The sequence below is a fragment of the Bactrocera dorsalis genome, chromosome 2, assembly GCF_023373825.1.
Source record: "Bactrocera dorsalis isolate Fly_Bdor chromosome 2, ASM2337382v1, whole genome shotgun sequence".
In the NCBI taxonomy this organism is placed as follows: domain Eukaryota; kingdom Metazoa; phylum Arthropoda; class Insecta; order Diptera; family Tephritidae; genus Bactrocera; species Bactrocera dorsalis.
Genome location: NC_064304.1, coordinates 30,998,059 through 31,021,099, shown reverse-complemented (window position 1 = coordinate 31,021,099; position 23,041 = coordinate 30,998,059). Strand labels below are relative to the sequence as shown.

At 38.8% G+C, this 23,041-nt stretch overlaps 1 protein-coding gene across 1 annotated transcript in view; it reads right to left on the bottom strand.

The window, feature by feature from the left end:
- The window catches only part of LOC105231878 (protein timeless homolog), a 455,353-nt gene that overhangs the window by 27,249 nt on the left and 405,063 nt on the right, over positions 1-23,041 (bottom strand). Inside the window, exons 12-13 of the mRNA XM_049448228.1 lie at positions 5,227-5,328; positions 5,042-5,090 (exon numbers count right to left, since the gene is read on the bottom strand). Coding sequence (XP_049304185.1) covers positions 5,042-5,090; positions 5,227-5,328 — 151 coding nt within the window. The remainder of the gene's footprint in view (positions 1-5,041; positions 5,091-5,226; positions 5,329-23,041) is intronic.

Here is a 23,041-nt window from a genome sequence, read left to right as displayed (position 1 = left end):
TTAATTTTACTTTATAAGATCCCGTAAGAAGTTCTGCTTACTTGTTTTCGAGGGCTTTTTCGAAATGATTGTTAATATGAAAAATATTTATACTATATATTAAAAATAGGTCGTTTGTTGCTCGAGGAAACCCAACTATCCCCCTAGAAGCTTTGAAGTCTTAGTAAGGAATTTTTTGAAGGAATCTAAAATCTAACTTCGCGAATTGCCTTCACTTAGTAAAGATATTTGCAGCTTCTCACTCTTGCATTTTTAACTTTTCCTCTTATTAATCTTTAAGTATACAAAACAGACACACAAACATACATACATTTCTCCTTTTTTTGTGTGTGAAATCACTGACCACTATCTTTGCTGCTTTGTCACAAGCATCACTACACTCTTTTAGATGCTTTTCTTCTGTTCAAAATCTATCAAAACTCAAGAGCGGGGAGCAAACGTACGACACGACAAATGGAAAAAATATATATAGATGTACGTATATAAGGATCGCTGTGCCGCCACCGTTACCGCCACATGCAATGCAAAGAACGAATTGACTAAGCGTAATGAAGGATATCCGCACCAATGCGCTATGGAGGATGAAGGATCCTTAATTAAAACGACGGCAAACTAGCTGGCAGAGCAGAGAGTCATGCAGAGACAGCGCCGCAATTGTTTGCACAACTTTGCAAAATAGGAAAGCAGTTGGAAAGGCAACACAGAAAAAAAAAACAAGAAAATGAATTTTAAAAGAAGATTAAAAAATAATGAAGCAAAAAAGTAAATATGACTGGAAGTGGTGAGTGGGGCAGAAGGCGATTAAAAGCAGAGCAGTAAATAAGTAAGCTTTAGCGCAGAATTGGTCTGTCAAGTGGAGACCAGACCAGTGAGATGAATGAGATTTCGCTGAAAATAAAGAGGCGAAAAAAATTAAAAATAAAATTCAAGTGAATGACATTGAGGTATGCGGCTGCAGATTAGAGCCAACTAGAAAGGGAAACTATTGTCTGATTGACTTTGAAAATGTTGAAAATGAACGCCGCCAATGTTTAATTTCACTGCGCACACTTTTCTGGCATTCTTTAACATTTTTTTATAGTAATTTTTATACCCACAACGGGGTACATACATATATGAAGTTTTCCATAAAGTTCATGTTTATAACAGGCGGAAGGAAATGTCGGCGGCTTTAAAAAACATATATATAAATTATCAGCACAGTGAGCGGCGATGATTTAGCCCTGTCCGTCTCTCTAACCGACTGAACGTCTGACGGTTTGTCCATTTGTCTATATATAAGCGATTTTGTCTTCCGGTCTCTGAATTCCTGATCTGAAATTTATCTCTTGTCTTTTCTACACAAAAGAAGCAGCACATTTGTCGGACTTCTAAAATAACTAGCTGCTATGCGAACTGAACGATTGGAAGCAAGTGCTTGTATGGACAACTTTTTTATTTGTTGAGATATCTTCACCAAATTTGGCTCAGAATACTGCCTAAGCCTGGTGTGCAATCTCCGAAGAAATTTTTCAAATCGGATCAATCTAACTTATAGCTGCCATACAAACTGGTTTTTAAAAATCCAGCCCTTATATGGAATATTTTTTATTTGACGAGATATCTTCATGAAACTTTCCGAGAATTATTATCCAAAGTAAGGATATAATATTTGAAGACATTGATGAAATCGGACCACTATAGCATATAGCTGCCCTACAACTTGTTCGTTTAAAATGAAGCTCTTTAATTCTTTTCTTATGAAGGGTATTATAGCTTGTGTGAAATTAATGCTTTTTCTAGTTTTTTTTATTCTTTTTTTTAATTCTTTTTTAATTTTTATTTTTTTAATTTCTCTTGAAGCAAATAAATTGTAGCAACTGCGGAATTGGAGAGCTGGTATTATTTCACAAGAAGGTAATTGTTCATGCGCGCCAAAAACAATACTTCAGCATGCCAGTAAAGCGCGCTGAAGAGAAAACGCAACAACAAATGCAAATTAGGTACAACGAGGCGTTGGCCTTAAAGTCAAACCCAACACACGGCCACACAAACACAGAGGACCGCATGTGCGCTCGCCCAAATAATTGCCGCGTTTTCTGGCATTTCACAACACATCGCAATGCCGTTAAACCAGCCACACAAGTACACAAATGAAGAAGTGTGTGCGAGTGTGTGTGCGCGCACTCATTTGCCTACAAATCAAATTAAAACCCATTTTTCTTATGTAATTAACTCATTCATTTCGTGAAATGCGCGCACGGCGCCTAAAAGCGCACTACCGCTGGCGCCTTCCATTCGCTTAACACATACAAAGAGCGCTAGAGATGCACATACACAGCGCTACAGGCACACAAAAACACAACCAAACAGCTGGTGGTGGAAAAGCGCCGCCTTAAGCTCATTATGCCGTCGGCGGAAATAAAAATAAGTCCAGCGGAATTTAATTTCGTTACAGTAATTTAATTTCGGTATTTTTATTTGCCTACCAAAATAACAGTAAAACGTATATACACACACAAGGCAATGAGGTGTGGGCGAAGAAATTAAAAATACGCAGCAAATAAACTTTCACTTTTGATTTCACTGTCGAAATGCGCCATTCTAAATCCTTTTACGAGCGCGCAACTTGACGCGCATGTAATTAGCTCCGGCGCGTAGCAGTACCCGCACAACAACAATAACCTAACTAAGAATAATACCTAGTGCGCGGCATTAAACTAAATGCGAGTGTCTTAAAACCGGAATTGTTCGTGCACAAAGCGACTTGAGCCGTGGAACCCTTCCGCAGTTTCGCTTTCACATTTGCCTTCTCCTTCACACACACACACACACACACACGCAAAGCGGCAGTGGCTAACTGTTAAATTTATTTTCCACTTATTTTGCCCAAATATGACTCCCGGCCGGCAGACAAATACAATAAATTAGTTAAGTTGAGCCTGGCCGCGGGCTGCTCGCATTCCTAAACGCTTTTACTTTACTTCTTATTGCATTTTTTACTGCTACTTAGCAATGCTGCAGGTTGTTGTTATTGTTCGTATGCTTTTTTCTTTCTTTGTTTGCCGCAAAATTGTTTTTGTCGAAAGCTAACCCTTTTTCTGGCTTTGTGTTTTGGCGTGCTTAAGAAGCATACTAAATTAATTTGAAGTGTCGGTTTTCGGCAATGCTAATGTGGTATGGTCTGCTTTTAGGCGCAATACAGCAAACCTTGATTCTAAGTAGGAGCAAATTTAATTTAAAGCGGGAGTTGGTTAAAATTTCAAGGCAAAAAATTTGGTTTACAATGTAAGATAAAAATTTGAGGAACTTTGGAGAGTGTGGCTTCCTGGAAGGAAACATGACTAAGTTGGAATTGTTGAATGCAAAATAATTAGTTTCGTTTTAAATTCTTTTGTAAGCAAAATTCTATGTTAGTTTATTTAGTTCGGACATTGGTTTCAGGATGGACTGAGACGAAAATTTTATGAATTACAACGAAAACTTTTAGGTGAGCTCACATGATTTAATTACAAACATATACGAATGGAATTAAAGAAGAGTTCATTATGATGACAATGCTTTAAAAGGTCGTTATAAGAAATTAAAAAGTTGGAAAAAAAACCTGCGCATCTATATCGTCGCTGAGGGATGCCCAATGTTCAATAGGAACGCTACAAAAGTAGATCGATAATGATAGCAAACGACGCCACATTTTTTCCTCTCTTTTAACATTTATTTTCAGTAGGGTTTGCCATTTCATCATGGAAAGATATCTCATCCAAGAACGCGCCGAAATCATTAAAATTTATTTCCGAAATTCGTAGTCACTGGCCTCAACTTTGAAGAGCACTACGTCCAATTTGAGGTCGTCATAATCGACAGATCAACAATTGAGAGTCCAGGGGAAAAAATTGAAAGGCAAAGTACAAAATGTTTCTGTTGCTGCTTAGAGCATCAGTTGAGAAAGACCCAAATCAGTTTCTTACACGTCGTTCTGAAGCGTTGGGCGTCTCTGTGACCTCGTTGAGGCGAAAAGATCTCGGCCCACGTCCTTACAAGATCAAATTGACGCAAGAGCTGAAGCCGCTTGACTACCAGAATCGTTGTATGTTCGTGAATTGGGCTGAGCAACAACTTGAAAATGATCTGGCTTTTCATCGAAAAATCATCTTCAGCGATGAAACTCATTTCTGGCTGAATGGCTTCGTCAAGAAGCAAAATATGTGTTATTGGTCAGGTTGGCGGAGACATTGGGCCGTTATTCTTCCATGATGATCATGACCGGCACGTTACTATCAATGGGAATCGCTACCGCTCAATGATAACCGAATATTTTTGGATCGAGTTGGATGATATGGACTTAGACAATATGAGGTTCCAACATGACGGCGATACAAGCCACACAGCGAATGTCACAATTGATTCATTGAAAACCAACGTGGTATCTCGCAAAATGGCTCAGTCGATGTAATTTCAGCATGAAAATACACTGAAAATCGACACATATCGAAAACTGTCGACTGCAATTTCATAATATTTACCTTGGCGTTCAGATTATTTTTAATTCAAAGTTTTTTTAGGGGTATTCTAGTCTAGATATTAAAATAAATATAATATTTTGAATATTTTGAGGGCTTAGAGTTACAATAATAACTTCTTGAAAGGAATAGCCGTTAAGTGTCACGGACGACGAAGCTTTAAAAGCATGTTTCGACACTTCATGATATCTCAAGCTCGAATCAGTTTATTTACTTGAATTTTGGCATTAATATTCCTTAAATATCTCTGTAACGTATTATTTAACGAAAAGTGAAAATTTCTATTATATTTAGTTAGATATTCTATTATAACTATTTATATTATATTATTAAAAACAAAAAAGATTTGGTATGTTGAAAACAATACCGCATTTATTTTTTTATTTATGTCTCATTCAAATCGCCACTTCAGTTACGAAATTAAAATCTTATTTGCAACCCTCATTTTCATATCATAATTTGGTATATCGATTTCGCTTTGACCTCATCATCCCCACTTTTCCTATATTTTTATAATTGTAATGTTTTCAATATTCACTCACCTCTTGGCAAAATCCTCAAATTTAAACGGCCGCTCGACAAGACTCTCCTCTAAGTGCGCCAGAACAGAGAGAAAAAAAACACAAACAGTGAAATTAGAATTTTTGTCAGGTATACGAATTTAAATGGCTGGCGAAGTTCACACCAACAACACTTAAGAGTCATAAAAAGCGTGAAAGGCACTTACCTGGATACTCCTCATTCTCCTCATCATCGTAGTCTTCCTCTTCACCTTCAATGAACTGCGCGTTCGCTGTATTATCACCATTTTCAATTTCCGTTGGCAGAGCTGGAAAGGAACAAAAACAGAACAAATAAGATGCCGATACTAAAAAAATCTATAAAAAAAAATAAATAAAGAAAAAATAATGACATAAAAAAAAGATAAAGAAAAAAAAATCTATAAAAAAAAAATAAAAAAAATAAAGACACAACAAAAAATTAAAAAAGTGAATTCTACAGCAGTTGTGTTCTTTAAGCAGATTGCGAAGCGTACATCTCCACGCAATAGCAAACGGGGGTTGTTAGATGCGGAAATGTTAAAGAAATGCGTGTAAGGAAATAATCAGGGATATCAATGCATTGCACCCCAAACCGATTGCAACGAGTATTCACTCGCCATTAAGGACATTAGCAGCAAATTAAACTGCCAACCAAGGATATGAAGGTAAATTCCTCAACTGGTAAGCCGGTATATAAGCGCGTGTGTGTGTATGTGCATAAAGGTTCAAAGCAGGGTGGCATACCCTCAGAATATATTTGAGTCAAAACAGAGTGGCATACCTTCAGAGTGTAGTTGAGTCATCGATGCAAACTCAAGGGAGTTTGCTTAGAATTTTACCATTAATAAAAAAGATAATGAGCAACAATAACAATAGATCATCATTAATAGGCGCAAGCGAAATTGAACGGCCAGCACAGCACTACGAGCTAACCCACGCTTAAATTCTCATCTCTTATTATCTGAAGCAACGTATAGTTATCTTATACAGAAATTTTGCTGCTCAGCTTAATCACTTGTTGCTACTTTGGACGTGCTCATGACTTCATGCACAAAAGCAAACTCATCAGTTACATGTAAATACACACATATATACATATGTATGTGTGTGAGAGTGTATGTGTTTTAGTGCTCTACTTACATAAGTTGCTAATTAATTAACAAACAAGAAAAAGTACAAAAAGCACGAAATCATTTCTCTTCTTCTTCTTCTTCTTCGTCGCTCTAAAGCAAAAGTTTGCGAAAATTTTAGTTTTCTTCTTTCCATTTTCCATTGCTTTGGCATTTCGGCACAGCGCAGCAGAAGTTTAACGAGCAGTCTGCATGGCAGCAGCAGCAGTTGCCGCTTGCTGTTGCCTGCACAAATCATGTAATAGACACTGACCTTTCGGAAGTTTGTTTGACTTTAACAAAGCACAGCAGAGCAGCAAATGTTGCTGGCGTATGCGTGAGTTACATGCATATTCACTTGCTACATGCGCATCTCTTGTTACATGTGTGTGTGTATACGGATATAAAAGTAGTTGGCGTTATCGGGGTAATTCTTAAAGTTTCAGCATTCGAGAACTAACGAAACATGGCACTGTGAAATATTAGCTTAATTAGCAAAGTAAGAACAATTAAGCACAAGATATACTGTATTCACTATTTTGGTTGTGTAATATTGAGGTTAAATCCGTTTGAGAGAGGATGAAATCGAATTTCGATTATTGAAAAAAAATCTCACTTTATTTCTAAACTACAACAAACTGTATCTTCAGTTGTACCGAAGCTATAATACCCTCCAAAAATAAAATAGTTCCCATGCCATACAACAACGCCATATTTTTTCCCGCTCTTTTGACAATTCTCTTCAATAAGGTCTGCCATTTCATCATAGAAAGATATACAATCCAACAACGAACTGAAATTATTAAAACTTATCACCGAAATTCGGAGTGAATGGCCTCAACTTTAAGATCGCTACGCCCCATTTAAGGTCGTCATAATCATCCTGTTAGATCAACAACTGAACGTTTAGTAGAAAAATTTTAATCCACAGGCAGCGTACAAAATGTTCCCGTGCCAGTGAGTTAGTGTTCAAGCTCATAGTGTCGAGAATATTGTTGCTGCTAGTGCGTCAATTGAGGAAGACTCAAATCAGTCTCTCACACGTCCTTGCACATCTCTGTAACGTCGTTGTGGCGAATTTTGCGAAAAGATTTTTGCCTACATCCTTACAAGATCAAATTGACGCAAGAATTGAAGCCACTTGACCACCAGAATCGTCGTATGTTCGTGAATTGTGCTGAAGAACTTGAAAATGCTTCAGATTTGCATCGAAAAATGGTCTTCAGCGATGAGGCTTCTTTCTGGATGAACGGCTTCGTCAATAAGCTAAATATACGTTATCGGTCAGGCAGCAATCCACAAGTACTCCATGAGACACCATTTAATCCCGAAAAAATTACGGTTTGATGCGGTTTATGGGTCGGCGACGTCATTGGACCGTTCTTCTTTCGTGATGGTCAAGACCGGCTTATTACTGTGAATAGGAATCGCTAACGAATATTTTTGGCACAAATTGGATGATATGGACTTGGGCAATATGTGGTTTCAACAGAACAGCGCGACAAGCCACCCAGCGAATTTCACAATCGATTTATTGAAAGCCAAATTGGTGAACGTGTTTTATCACGAAATAGCCCAATCAATTCGCTGACTCGGTCTTTCGATTTGACGCCGTTAGACTATTTGCTGTGGAGCTACGTCAAGTCTATGGTCTATGTCAACAAACCAGCGACGGCTGATGAACTTCGTACGAATATCGAACGTGAAATTTCAGTATCGGTCGATTTATGCTTGAAAACCGTCAAAACTCGGGTTCAGCGTCTGGACTTCTGCAAGCGTGCCCGGTGGCCATGTAAAAGAAATCGATTTCCATACATAAAAGCATCGAATGTACTTTCACAGGAATAAAGAATTTCATCGATATCCCAAACTTGTGTAGCGCTCTTATTGAAAACCCGTTGTTTGGTATAATGGCTTGGTTTGAACAATTTCGTCAGAGATTGTATACTTGTGCTTGAAAATATTTTATCAAATAACAAAGTTTTCTAGATAAGAGCTTGATTTTAATCAATCAGTTTTAATATGCCGAACTAAGCTACTCATTTCTGCTTCACCTGTCATATTCTTTACTTTTTTATAAGTATATGACCGCTTCAGACCACTTTTTGCAAACTTAAAGGAGTCACTCGCTGAACAGAAATTTGAGTCGAATGAGGAACTTGTATTGCGGCTTATATTGCAGACTTCCAGAAAACATAGCTTTCATGCAGGTAGACCGACTGAGACAAGTACAACGAGCTATAAGATGACTAAGTGGAGAAAAAAAACTAACTTTTTGATAAATACGTTTTTGTTGTAGTCGAAGTACTTCTCGGACCATTATGGTAAATAAGACTTTTTAATACTACCTTTGCTCGTTGCTAATTGTGAGTTTGATTCTCTATTAAACTGCACGGATAAGCAAAATTTACTGATTGACTACTGATAATATGAATCGGAGGAGAATACCTGTATACGACTTCGTATCCACATATGTACCAAAATCATTGGAGTTCACTTTCAGCTCTGAATTAAACGAATCTTTTGCACTTCGCTTGCTTTGCTTTGCAATGCTGAGCCGGTCACTCACTTTTGTGTGCGCAATTTGATTGCCTCTCTTCATACACGTTAAATAAAGTCCAAGAAGGAAGGGAGGTATGAGTAAACGTGCACAAACAACAAATATATTTAAGCTAAATGGAGCTGAAAATATCGAAAATCCAGACTTGCCGTTAAGTAACGGTTGTTAGAAATTTGTTTGCACTCCAAATGACACTTTTATGTCGACTGGCAAATTGAATTAACTGTACTAATTGATTTGGGATATATAGTGTGCCATGGTGGTTGTTGTCGGGAGTTGCCGGGAGTTTGCAGGAAGTTGTCCTTTTTTCAGTGTGTGAATGAAGTGAGTCGTTTGCTGCAAGTAGGTAAGTTTATGAGCGGCTAATCGAAATTTGATGTTTAGGGTAGATGGGATAATTAGAAAAAAGTGTGAAATTAAGTGTTGACAGATACTTTATGAGGCAGCAGGAAAATGCCGTATTTGAATATGAAGTTTTTGTTATGCATAAAATGCCATCAAAATGATTTCTCTTGAAATGTTGTTGTTATTGTAAGATTTATAATAAATAACGATTGGTGAATGAATGCTAATGGCAGCTGCGACTGAAAAAATAATAAAAGCGTAGACGCTTCCGCTTATTTCTAAATTTCATCTTTAGAGCTCAAAGCTTATTTCCGTTAATTTTGTTAGCTTTATTTGATCAAAATATTTTCCGCTATTTTTGGTTCACCACTTTGTTGTCAGTCTTCACATTTAGTTTCTGCATCTTTGCAACGAAAGTGTTGAAAGATCGTCCTTAAGAAAGCTGCTACTCTTTAGCAGGCTAAACGATTTCACTTAAAGGAAAAATCCATTGAAACATCAAAAAAAAAAAATGAAATGTGGAAAAAATAAAATGTGTTTGCTTTTGAACTACAACAACATGCTTATACAAGCTAATGTCATTAAAATCTACTTTAGCGAGCATATTTAAGGCCCAAACAATCACTTGAGTTATGTAATTCCTAATCGAGTAAGTCTAAGTATTGTTAAGTTAAGTAAGCAAACAGTTTTTCGAGAAATGAATACGCAACGGAGGCAACGTAAGGTGGACATCATTTGAGCGTGCAGCAGAACTGCTTTAGCAAACACTTGGCAGTGATTGGAGTCTGCGGGTTTCGCTTTCAAAAACAAAAACAAAAGGAGGAAATATACATTGCAAGAACTTTTCGCATAACTTTCACTACTTTAGCAGTTACTAACTCAGCTTAAGACATATGTAGGTGTATATAAATAGACACATAGCATTGTATGTCCATTTGACCGTGTTGATTTTGTTGAATTGTGTGCCGTGAAGCACGAGCAAGTATAACCAGCGCACACCTAACTCAACACCACTACAAACACACGAGCGATGAGCGATGAAAACTTAGCGTAAACCGAGACTAAATTGCGTGCATGTGTGCGTGTACACACACATATGTGTTATATAGTGTGTTATATAGGTGAGTACGGTTATAAGTGGTTGTGGTTCGGTGCGTAGCGGAAAGGTGCTGATGCTACCCACTAATTCTGGTGAAAACGTCATCACCATCAACGCAACCATAAATTCATTAATCAAGTGCAAATGTGTGCGCTTGAATGATGTTGGCGCTGGCATGGAACGAGGCGAGCAGTGATGAGAGACGAGCGACGAAGCAAGCAGCGTGTAAGCTAAACTGGAGTGTTTGCCTAACAACAACAACACTCAAACATATAGTTATTATGTACTCTGTATGGAGTAAATATGTGCCGTATATTTACTTACAGTTGTATGTAGCTGACGGCGTCACGTCAGCTTGTTTGTTTGCTTGGCGAGCGAGTGCCCTAAGTGCTTCCGCCATCACTTTGGCTTCGTATGCCAGAACCTAAATTTCCGGTTGCGAAGCTCATTGGCATGCGTCACAACAAGTGACCGACAGTTGGGCACTCGGTCGCCGTTCAAATCGTAAAATAAATTGAGCGGTTTCCGATTCGGATTACTATCTTTTGATTTTGCAGCAGGCAATAAGAAATCGGCATGTTAAGAGAGTCTCCAATGGATGAGCGGATATATGGCAATTGCTTGGCAAATTGAAACGCAATTTTTTAGCAAATTAAAATAAACAAATATTTAAAGTTTTCGGTGAAAATTCACACTTATTTCAAGTGAGCTTGTTTTTAAGCTCTCCTGCTCTGAAAAAGTGCAAGTCGTTGGTATATTAACTGTATAACTGTCGGTTGGTTAGTTGAGAGGCAGTAATGTCTGAAACACACGAGAAGTTAGGCATAGGAGCCTGTATAAAAGGACAATGAGCGTGCCATCGTATCCTATATCTCAGTAACTACTTGACTAATTTCAAATTTGGTGTATTACATTACTCTGACCTTTTTATACACAATGCAAAAATTAACGAAATCGGACTATAACCACGAAATCGGTTCATAACATTTCAAGCTGCCGGATATCGAAAATAAAAGGTTTGTCCGGAAAAAAATAGGACTGAGTCGATTAGAAAAAATTTATTCAACCAGTCGTTACAATTCTTTAAAAACTTTCAAAATAGGCTCCTTCTGCGCCGATGCAGCGCTGCCAGCACGATTTTTAAGTATTGAAGGCGTCACGGAAGGCATTCTCCGGAATAACCTTGAGAGGCGAGGTGCATGCTGCTTGGCTCCCGTCTGTCGTCTTAAAATGCTTGCCTTTAACGACCCTTTCAGGCAAGGGAACAATAAAAATGGAAGGGGGGCCCACATCTTGGCTGTAGGGCGGCTGAGGAAGCGTTGGGATGCCCGCCTTGGTTAGGAGGTGTGAACCGGATTGCAACTTCCATTCGGCTGCGATGTCTTGTCGGACTCGATTGACCCTTCGTTTGAGTCTCTTCAGGACTTTCACGTAAAACTTGGCGTTGACGGTTTGTCCAGAAGGAACAAATTCATGGTGGGCGATGCCTTTGATGTCAAAAAAGAAAATGAGCATCGTTTTCACTTTGGATTTGGTCATTCTTCCGGTCTTAATCAGCGATCTCTTCCCGGCCCTCCCAAAAGGCCTGGTGCCACCGAAGCACACCACTTTTTGCTAAAGCAACATCTGGGGAAGCCTGCTAGATCATACATACCAAACGTCTCTGTCGCAGATTTACCGAGTTTCACACAGAATTTAATCGTGTACCTCTGCTCTAACGAACGCTGCATTTTCAACTTGCATGACTTACAGATACACGTCGCGCGAAAATGTTGGTCCTGACCATCCAAGTGTTCGGAGACAACTAACCAGCCGCTCGCGGAACGCCCTATACCAAATCCAGTCGGCGCTCGCCCTGAAGTACAGTCGCGGCGGCAGTAAATCGGTCATATTACTTTCTGGACAAACCCTATATAGGTCAATCTGTGAGGTCTAGTATTGAAATACCGAAACCTGCTCTTTTTGAAAATATATGTTTACAAAGGAAAAAATCAGTTGAATATTTTCCCTAGTTTCAATATAGTCCAAACTCGATTTTTTTTATGATTGCCTGTAGTGCTTTCAGCGATATTAATCTATGTTCTAAGACGACGGTTCTCTTTATTTTTGAAAATAGAAAGAAGTCACACAGAGCTATATACGTATCTAGCGAAAATGGAGGACATCGTTGCAGCAACGAAGCTAAAGTTAAGAAAATTAATCCCGACATTCAACTGATGTGAAAGTGATTTTCGTATTGAAAAAACCAGTTAGAAAAGTCTTCAAAAAAAGCTTTGAAACTTTTTAACTTTATCGATAATCTTAATAGAAACCTCCGTCAGCACACACAACCCATTAAAAAGTTTTAAGTGTTGAAGTAAAAATCAAATAAATTTTTATGAAATTTATAAAGTCCAAACCAACAATCTCTGTTGAAAATGTAGTCAGTAAATAATTAATCTAATGACCATTTGTCACACTCAAGGCGAATTTGCTCCAGTAACCCACAAGATGGTCAATCAAACCAAAAAAAAAAACATATTATTTAGTACGAACTGATACACATTGTGACAGTCAACCAAACAATCACAGTGTCTTTTGTTTAATATTCTACAAATGGTAGCAGAGAATCTCAAAAATGTAAAAGAATCTTCTGCTGGTAAAAACTGTTAAGGAAAAAAGGTCAGAGAAGTAAAATCACAAAACTCTACCTCGGTGATTTGGACGCATCTCCCCTGCTACTACGCATTTATTTTAACCTAAGACCAATACGAGTAGTGTGCTGGCAATGACTTTTATAAACGGTTACACGAAAAGGTCAGGATATTGAAAACCATAGTTATTTAATTCATGCCAACCAACTTAGGAACAGAAACAAACACAAGTTTTTTGCTACACTTGGCCTTGAATACAATAGGAAATATACAAAAGTAACCGTTAATAAATGCAAGTAAAGAGAGATGGAGAAAGAGTGATTGAGAAAAAGAGTGAGAGAGAGCGTCACGCCTGCACGTTATTTGGCGTTGATTAATGAAGCACAGTTTCAGCGTGGCTAAAGTCATTTCCAAGCAACAAAAAAACTGTGCGTCGAAAGGTAAGATCTGTTTTCTTTCAGAGTTTTTTTTAGTTCTTCCTTTCTTCGGCTTTTGTCTATTGTGTTTTGCAAAGTTAAGCCGTGGGATGCTCGAGAGCGAAATACTGCTCCTTTCTGGCGCTTTCGAGCTGCTTTCAGCGCAGCGCACGGTTTTTGTATGCTGACCATTGGACTAAAGCAATATTTTGCACGATGTTTTGATTTGTAAGCTTAAGCGTGTGGGAGCTAAGATTAAATTAAATAGAGTGATGCAGCATTATGTCTAAGAAAACGGAAAAATAGCAAACGCGATGAGGAAAACTTTGAAATTTTGGAAATTTTGTTAATAATGTCTGTTAAAGAGCCAACATTCAAGGTATTTTAAAGACAAAGCAGTTCTTCTATATATATTTTTTTTTAATATATATATATATATATACAAATATACTGGTTTTCCGCTGTGTGGTTTATGGCTTAGTCATATTAATTAATTGGTTTTCAGAAGCTTAAATATGCAAATATCAGAGCTTAACTTTTACAAAGTTATGATGAGCAAATAATAGCAATAATAATAAATTCAGAAATTATTTTAACTAGCACTATCAATAAAATAACACGCAAACACTTCATATACACTCTATAAACACACTATACACAAGTATATAAATATATATGTGTGTAATTTGTGCACAAATCCGTGTTTATGTTTGAATATATCGGAATATTTCATGCATCGCTTAAATTAAATTTTGCTTTTCAAATAATTAGTTCAGTAATCTGCTTTATCAGCATTGTTTCAGCGTTTTCCTACAATGTTGTGTTGTGTTGTTGTTGCTGCACGCTATGGCTATTTTTGCTGCCTTAAATAATATTACGTAATATTTATGCCGATATGTGTGTGTGTCATGTATACAAAATCTCTGTATTGCACATGATTTGATAAGCAGCACTAATGCTCGGCTTGCATAGAGCAAATGGAAATCACTCATACGCAATGGCCGACCCAAACCATATTACAATACAATACCGACACACACACACACGTACATACGCACACATATTAGAACCAACCAATAACGCACTAATACACATTAATTACGACCTTGTTGGTGTTGTTTTGCTGGGTATTGTCGGTGGTCCATTGTTATGCCGTTCCTTGGTATCATTGGTGTACAGGCGCGCGGCGCGTTGGAAATTTAACTTATTAACACCTGACATATGTGCATCTCCTTTAATGGCCTTTGTGTGTGGCAGCATCCGTTAAGTCATAATTATCGCAACTGTACGCCTTGGATACAGTAAGACAACGGTAGCGTCATTACGCGTTAAAGGCGCATGAGCAGCGGCGTGTAGTGGAGAGCGTCAGCGCTTAAGATGCCACATCACAATGCCCACATATGCTCATAAGCTTATGTCTGCGCTTAGGTGTGAAAATCCGCATGCATTTAATGTTAATTACATTCGATTATTATCAACAATTCAGTGACACGCGGCCAGCGTAAGTCAGAGTGCGAAGCTCTACTTGCCACCAGATGCATGAGCTGTCGACGTTCGATTTATATGATAGGATATGCGTGGCGGTTAGTGTAATTAACTTGCAGCGTGATCAGTTTAAATGCTTATCTTGGGTGTTGCATGCAAGCATTGCATATGTTGAGGCGCATAAACAAGTCATTCAAAGCAAATTAGTTTCGATTTGTTGTACGCAAGACGGCTTGAGAGGCAAATGTAAGCAGGTGTTAAAGCAATGTGCAAGATAAATGGAATGAATAAAGAGTGATTAGGTGTAGTATGCGTATTTAAATCAGGAAAAAGACGTTTTAAGGTCAGTCTGGGACCACAGAAATGGTCAAAGTGTGCAACTTATTGTAATAAGAAACAAATTTATCTTCGTCAGGCTTCATTAGAAGTGTTACTGAGTGTGCACAAAAACTTTGATATTGTCATCTTTATTCTAAAAGGCGGCCAATCTTCGGGATCACCTATTATAAAAGGGCTTTGTAATAACTAGAAATTGAAACTGGGCTCATCCAAGTCGTCTTTCCATCTCTCTATTAATGCCGAAAACATTTAAAAGGTTAAAGAAACAGTGCTTGAAAATCGTCGAGTTGACATCAAAGAGACAGTAGAAGATCTCAGCATCTAATAAGGATCGGCTCAAGCATTTTGGTTAAAGTTTTTGGGTAAGTAACGTGTATATGCGATACTCGTACCAAAAGATCCGAAACTTTCCAACAAATATACCGAAGCACGCTCCCGAAATAAGCCGAAACCGTAAAAGTGTTCTCAAAGGCGGTCCTAAATCAAGGTGATGCTCATACTATTCGTTTATTGACGGGGTATGGTTAACCATTAATTTATTCCACAGAGTAAAACAGTCAATAAGGAATACTACTTGGCCATTTTGAGGCATCTATGATAAGCAATTAGCCACCGTATGCACTACAGTTGATTCTGTGTGACTTTTTTCTGTTTCTAAAACCATTAAAAGTCATTCGCTGAAGGTACTGCCACTCCAGGCGAGGCTTATAATATTGGAAGTATACGGAGAATTTTATTAAGCATTCTCATGCTATCACTGGCTCCAAAGGAGGATATTTTGAAAGCCATAATAAAGAATTGTATTCAAATACTTGTACGTTTCCATTCAGTTTAAATTGGATTTTGCATACAGCTGTCTTTTCGCAAACTATAACCTAAAACAAAACTAAAAAAAAAAAACAAAAACGAAAAAAATGTTTAGATAAATAATTATGTTAAATATTAACCACAGCAACAGCTGCATATTTGTAGGCGCACAAACACATGTGGAAATATGAAACGAGTCGGTATGTTGCAGCAACTTCCGGCAGTAAGCAATTTACAGCACCAAAATAAGCGCAACCGCCAACTACTCACCATTTGCCAACACTGACAGTCCGCGATCAACGCAAGGTAATTTAACCAATATGAAAGTATCACCTGCCATTAGGCAAATAAGGTAAAAATAGTTTCAAAATTTATGTGCAAATGTGAGTGAAACACGTTTTGGGGAAAGGACAGCTGGCCGGCTGTCACTGCCAGCGCGTGTGCTGCTCGACGCTTCGTTCAGTTTAGAGGCTAGCGGCTCGTGAGAATTGCGTAATATTTTGTGAAATTTTCGTAATTTGAGCTTTTTCGACATTACGTCCTCTCACAAATTGCTGTATTTACGAATTTTGCACACCTGCGGTTCAACGTTTAACCGGTTAGTTAGTTACTCACTGCTCATGCAAGGGCTTCTGAAAATATTGAAATTACTGCGAGTTGATATTAGAGCGAGCATGGATACTATTGGAGATTTGCGGAAGGCAACTTAACGAATATTACAAAATGAGTGAAAGGCATTGTTGAGTAGATTTAATAACGTAACTTAAAATTTTAGGTGATTATATTTTAAGGTGTAACAGAGAGTGGAAATTTTTCACTAAGCTATCTTGTGTCATATGCATTCAAGAGACGTTGAAAAACGAGTTTGCATGTCAGAAATGCTGCTTGCATTCTAAACAAAGTATCATATTTGGCCCGGTTTCTATTACGACAACTTAGACTAAAAAAAGCATACGTAAAACCAGGACAACCATCAAAATCAAGGGAAAAGCCGAGTATTCATGATGCCAAGCTAATACCTTGTATTTAGTAAGATCAAAGACGCTGTATTATGAGCTTTACAAACAAAGTGAAACCAATAATGGGAAACGCTACCGACAACAACTCTTCAGGCAAGAATGTTTCTTCATGACAAGGCTCTGTCTTATGTTGCAAGATCGGTTGGGAAGTTTAGCTTGCTCGATTTATAGCATAGACTATGCCTCTTCTGGCTACTATTTGGAGAATGCCCTAACTGGAAGCTGCTTAGTATTAGAAGAGGGTCTCAAAAATTAGCTTCATCCATTCTTAGCCGCCAAGGGGAAGGCTAAGTGCAATCGAAATTTTTATACCCTAGCAACTAGTCAGAATCAAAGCCAGGAAAATATCTTAAAATGAAAAATATCAACCAGAAAATCGGAATATATATATACATATCTCTATATAACTTATACAGACATATTCGGCATAATGTTTGTTAGAAAAACGAAAATCATATTATGTAGTATATGGTAGTTGAGGGTGGTAGTACCAACCCGATTTTAACTATTTTTCTTAATACTGCATACTGCTAATATGCAACATACTAATAAAATCTTCCCTAAGATTCATTAAGGTACCTCCCATGCAATCATCACTCATATGAAGTAAATCCACATTTACAAATGAGAGCAACGTATTTTCCACCACCATTGACTGATCTATCACATGTACAGTGGTGTGAACAAAATAGAAACAACCATAAGGTTTTGTGAAGTTTTAAAATATGCTGTTTTCTTATTAAATAAAATTGTTTTTAGATACATAACATAACATATATATATTTTTACCTAACAGTGATTAAAATTTCCCACCATGCAAAGGTAAATAAAAACAAATTTTAATGCGAAACTCTAAACCCTGCAAATTATGTTTACCCCTTTTTGTTCACACAACTGTACAATTCCGATATGAAGTAAACTTCCACCCTTAAATTTGTGTACAATGTCAGTATTGCCGCAACCACTCTGCGATGAACATCAAGTTACGGAGGAATGTAATTCATTTTTTTCGCAATTTTTCTCAACTTGTTATGCCCTTCTCTCCGTAAAGTGATATTTCCCTCATCTAGCCCCCGTGCGCACTTTGCTAACTTTGCGGGCTAAAAATGTGCCCATCCCTGCAGTAAAGTATATTAGTTATTTAGGGGCTAGGTCTAGTTTTCGTCCAATTATATCTTTTTAGGCACAAAGACACACTGTTATGAGCAAAACATGTCTTGGAATTTTTATTGAGATACCTGAAATCTACGCCGATATATGCAGTATGAAGTCAACCGGAAGATCGAAAATCTATATGTAAGGTCTATGGGAGCTCAGAGAAGAATTGACCCGATTCATATGAAAAGCAAGCGTGGTTGCAGTCAGATTACGGCCATTTATACTCTATGATATTTGGAATATGAAAAAAATTTCTGATACTGAATTCAATCGAAATCGGGTTATCGGGTCTGAAGATATGTGATTTCACCAAAAAGTGGGCCATGCCACGCCCATCGTCCTATTTTCACACCATCTTCCATAAAAACCATAAGTTTAATTTATGCTTTAAAGAATATCATCGTAAACCTAATGAAAATATATTCCTGAATATCGAAAAGTTATCGATTAATTTTAACATGGCTATACTCTTACTCACTTCAAACTATACCACACCAAAGCTAAACCACCCAGACGCAACCGCTTCATTCACTTTTACTTACAGCAAATGCGAATAACAGAATTCAAAACCGAAAGAGAGGGTATCATGTTGAGTCTCTCTCTAACAGTACACGGGTCAAATAGTGCAACAACTAATTAATTTTAATTCGCAGTTCAACCACAACATAAGCTGCTCGAGAGCCACAAGCACGCGCGCACACAGAAACACACACACACACATTTATAGGTATATATAGAATGTATGAAAAGGAAGGGCATCAAAGGAGAGTTACTTGCCTCCACACAAATCACTATGCCAACAAGCAACAATTATAAACACAAGTAAAATGAAACAAGAACAAAAGGAAAAAATAAAAATCTGTGTTAAAGGTTGCATACATGTGGCAACGCTGCTCGAACGCTTAACAAGCATATTGGTGATTAGCTACCATTTATAAGAGCATCTTACAGTTATAAGCACACATGTGCTGGTGCTTTAGATGAGCCGGTATGGTATATACGTACGTGTATATTTCTGTGTATGCGTGTGTGTGTTGAGCGAACTAATCAAAGTTGTTAACGCTTCAACGGCTACGCATGCTTCCTGCTTAGCTTGTACTTTCTTGAGCTTCCTACCGCTTTTAAGCTGCCAGCCTGAAGCCCGTGCTCACGCAGTTACCCTAACTGTACTTAGTACTTACTTCGAATGGGTTTTCATTTTATTTTATTTTTTCGATTTTTTGTGCACTTTTCGTTTCCCTAAAACTTTATTTTGTTAAGTAGCAGCGCGTGGCTTCCCCCGCCAACTATTACCCACTCCTCCGCTTGTCGTTCGCACGTTTCGCAAGTGCCATGGCAAAGTATCTTAATACCCCATTTTCGAGCACATTTCAATGATTTCGTACGTTTTTCGAATAGGTACGACGATTTCGGCGCTTTTATCCGTGATTTAGGGCAGCGTAGTGTGTGCTCAAATGCAATGGTGTGTGTCGTTTTTTTATAGTTTGCCAGTCTGTATGTGTAAGTGTGTGTGTTTGTGCGGCTGCCTGGCCTTGGCCACATATGTTCGCTATTAACTGCAATTGAAAAAGTTTTTACCGTTCGCTGCTGTGGCACTTGAAAGGCATACCTTTCGTACCTTTCGCCACCTTCCATGGAACTATCGCAATTTCTCCTCCTGCTCCTCGTTCCCCACTTATCACTTCGCTTTTGTCTTGTTTTCAATTTAAGAGATACTTTTGGTGTGTTTCCGCTTTACGAGTATTTTCACATTTCAATTAGGTTTTTTTTTGATTTTTTTCCTCCCTCACGGATGCTTCTAATTCATTTTAGTGCCGCCACATATTTCCGTCAACAAGCAACTAGTACGTATATGTACTTCAATTGTTCGGCTAATATGTGGGGATGGGTTGGTCACCTGTAGACGTCCACACACACACATACATCAATGGACATTTCTATACACGTCGTCCTTTCGCCAATGAGTCGATGAAATATTTCGTCTGCGTTGAAGTGGTCATTTGAGCAGCCACACATGCCTCGGCGTCCGTCTGCAGACACTACAGCATACACATATCGTCATACATATCGCCCTACTACACACTATTCGTGCAGCATTCTCGCGCTGCCGCATCCTCTTACAGTCTTTTGCGAATATTTTTTTTTTTTTGCTTTCTCGGCAAATGCTTTGTCGGCCGCTTAGTTAGTATAAATATTTTTTTCGCTTTTACCTTTTATTCACTTTCGTTTATTTCTCTCTTTTCGTTTCTTTTTTTTTTGCTATTCATTCGCTTTATCTTTGACTCTCCACTGGCGTACTTCAGTTTGGAGTGGTCCATGACAGACGTGTTGCTGTGATTTATATCAACGACCACTTGAGATTTCACTTCTTGAATATAAACATAAGAGACAAGGATGATTTCCTGCTCGAAATATATGCAGAAATAAATGATTGAACTTATTCAGTTCGGCGACGGAGGAAGGATTGTCGCATAATGGATAAATATTTTTGCCTCGATGCCTTTATGAGCGGCGTTTTCGGATGTGCACGAGTTGCTGCTCCTGTAGTCACTATATTACTTCAATACTTTTTCATTCAACCCGGTCGTTAATTTTTCCAAATTAGCAGAGAAATTTTACTTATTGTTACTGCAGACCTATTACCCTTTCTCTTCATTATAACTATCGTAATTACTCTACCGGTTCTGGAGAGATGGCAAGAGAGCTCGAGGTCTCTCGCGAGTCCGCTCGAATGATTTTGTTGGATATTTTTCGTATGAAACGCTTTCTTACTTAACTCGTCCTAATAAAGCTGATTTGTTTTTCAAAACGAGTACTGTAAATAGGTTACGTCTAAGCTTATCGTGCGAATTCCGATCCCGCATTCATGGAGAGCCATATAGCTGCCGCTGAGATATGAGCTCATGAGTTTGACAAGCAAACAAATCAATAATCATCGGAATGGAGCGAAAAAAACTTGCCGGCAATGTGATTTGATCCGGAGGGTCAGACGACCAGTTCTATTCTTCCCAATATCATGGTTTTTGGCAGAATTGAGGCGTTTGCATGAGAAAATCTGTAATATTCACAATACCCATGAGCCGAACGAATCTTCAACACCTATTTACATAACATTTCCGTTTTTATTCCTTTCTTTTTATTTTGAACTCAATAACTTAAAAGCTTCGTTTCTTCAGCTGATTTATTCCACCGTTTTCGCAAATCATCTCTCAATATTTTACTGCATTTCCGCTTTAGTTACCGATATGGAGTTGCTGCCACACCGCAATGCTCACCAAAGCCTTATAAATCTTTGAACGAATTGGAGTTTTTACACACACACATCTTCAAACTTTTCCCACCACAAACTTCCAGTGGGTGTATGAGAAGATTTGGAAAACAAATTTGATTCACCCGTCTCCGGAAACTACTGTACCATACAAGCACCTTAGACTCGTTGAGCATCCAATCTAATGCTAAATGCGCCACTCTTCGCTGCTCAGCGCAGCTTTGTTTTCATCATCATGCGGCTTTTGCTTATCGGCAAGCAGCATACATGCTCCCGAGCAAACCAATTTGAATGGAAAATCAAATGCAACGGAGGCGACGGGGGGGAAACAAGCGGTAGAAACAGAAAGCGCAAGAGTTGCGGAAGAAGATGCGCATTTCCTTTCTACTCTAAATCTTTCTGTGGCGGTCGGAGGTTGTCGGGTGAATCGTGTAATTCATCAATGAATTTCATTTGGTGCGCCGAAATGTGGCAAACAACGATTTGGCATGCAACAAAGTGGTTACAGCTGGAGATTGGTGGTGGAAGAGAAGGTGGAGCTGGAGTGTGGCCGTTGACTGCTGGTAGCAGGCAATTTAGATGCTCATCTTGCCCCGGATATCGACGAAATGCAGACAGCGAGACGTAAATTATTGATAGTTGCAAGGCAGTTGGGGTGAGCGCTGTGCCACGCGACGACCGCGTGACTGATGGGTAGATAGGCGGCAGAGCAGCAAGGCGGCGAGCGGTTGAAGGCGGCAAGTCGGTTGCAGCTAAGCTTCAAGAGCGCGTCGCCTCAACCGCCCTTTTTGGCGATTAGCAAAGCCTGCTGTGCGCCAAATTGAGTAGGCCGTTGTTGTTGTTTTGGTTGTTGTTGGTGCGCGTTGTCAGTGCTTGAAATTGCCATAAATAATTTGCGGCAAATGCAAACGTCGTCAGTCAGCGACAAGTATACAGCAACTAGACTGCTTGAGGGTTGTTGTCTGTTGGCCACCAGACGGCGGCGCTTGCTGTTTGGCGTCTAACGGCGTCAGCACAGTGTTGCGCATGAATTACTCATGAGCCACATTTATGCGGCGCTCGCATGCGACCCGAACACTGCGCGCCCGTACTTTTCTCGAAATTGCGCCTTTTGTGGCACAATAGTACATTCTAAGCGGAATTAGCTTGTGAATTCACTAAATTGGCGTTCTTACGAAGTATCACTGTGTAGCTGCCGCAAGCAAGCAGCGCCTGAAAACCACTGAAGGTTACTTTCTCTCCCCGTAGCCCGCTGCATATTTAGTTTAGTAGTAATTTTACTCCTCCTTTTTGCTTTCTTATTATTACTATTTGCCTGCTGCGCAGTTATTGGCTTTTTTCTGCCACATTTGCAACATGTGGCTGTGCTATGGAGCGGTTTCAATGGTGTGGCGGGCTTCATTGGCCTCGGTGGCAGCTTGACGTTACGCTCCTCGCTGGTTTACTGGCGCTGTAATGCGAATTTAATGACCCAATATCATGTTGCAAATAACTCTGCGCCACTCGCTCGCACTCACGCCGGCAGTCAGTGTCAGTCAGTGGTGGCGTGGCGTGTGGCATGCAACATGCTGTGGCATGGTAAATTTTATAGGCATATATTTTTCGCATTTTCATTGTTTTTGTTGTTGTTGCCACTTTTGGTTTTGTGCGCTGCCACTCATTTTTCAGCATTCAATTTTTATGTTGCACGCAATTTTTTCACCATTTGTGCAGCGCTGAATGTTTTTCATGGCGCGCTGCATGCCGCCGCTGTGCCGCTTAC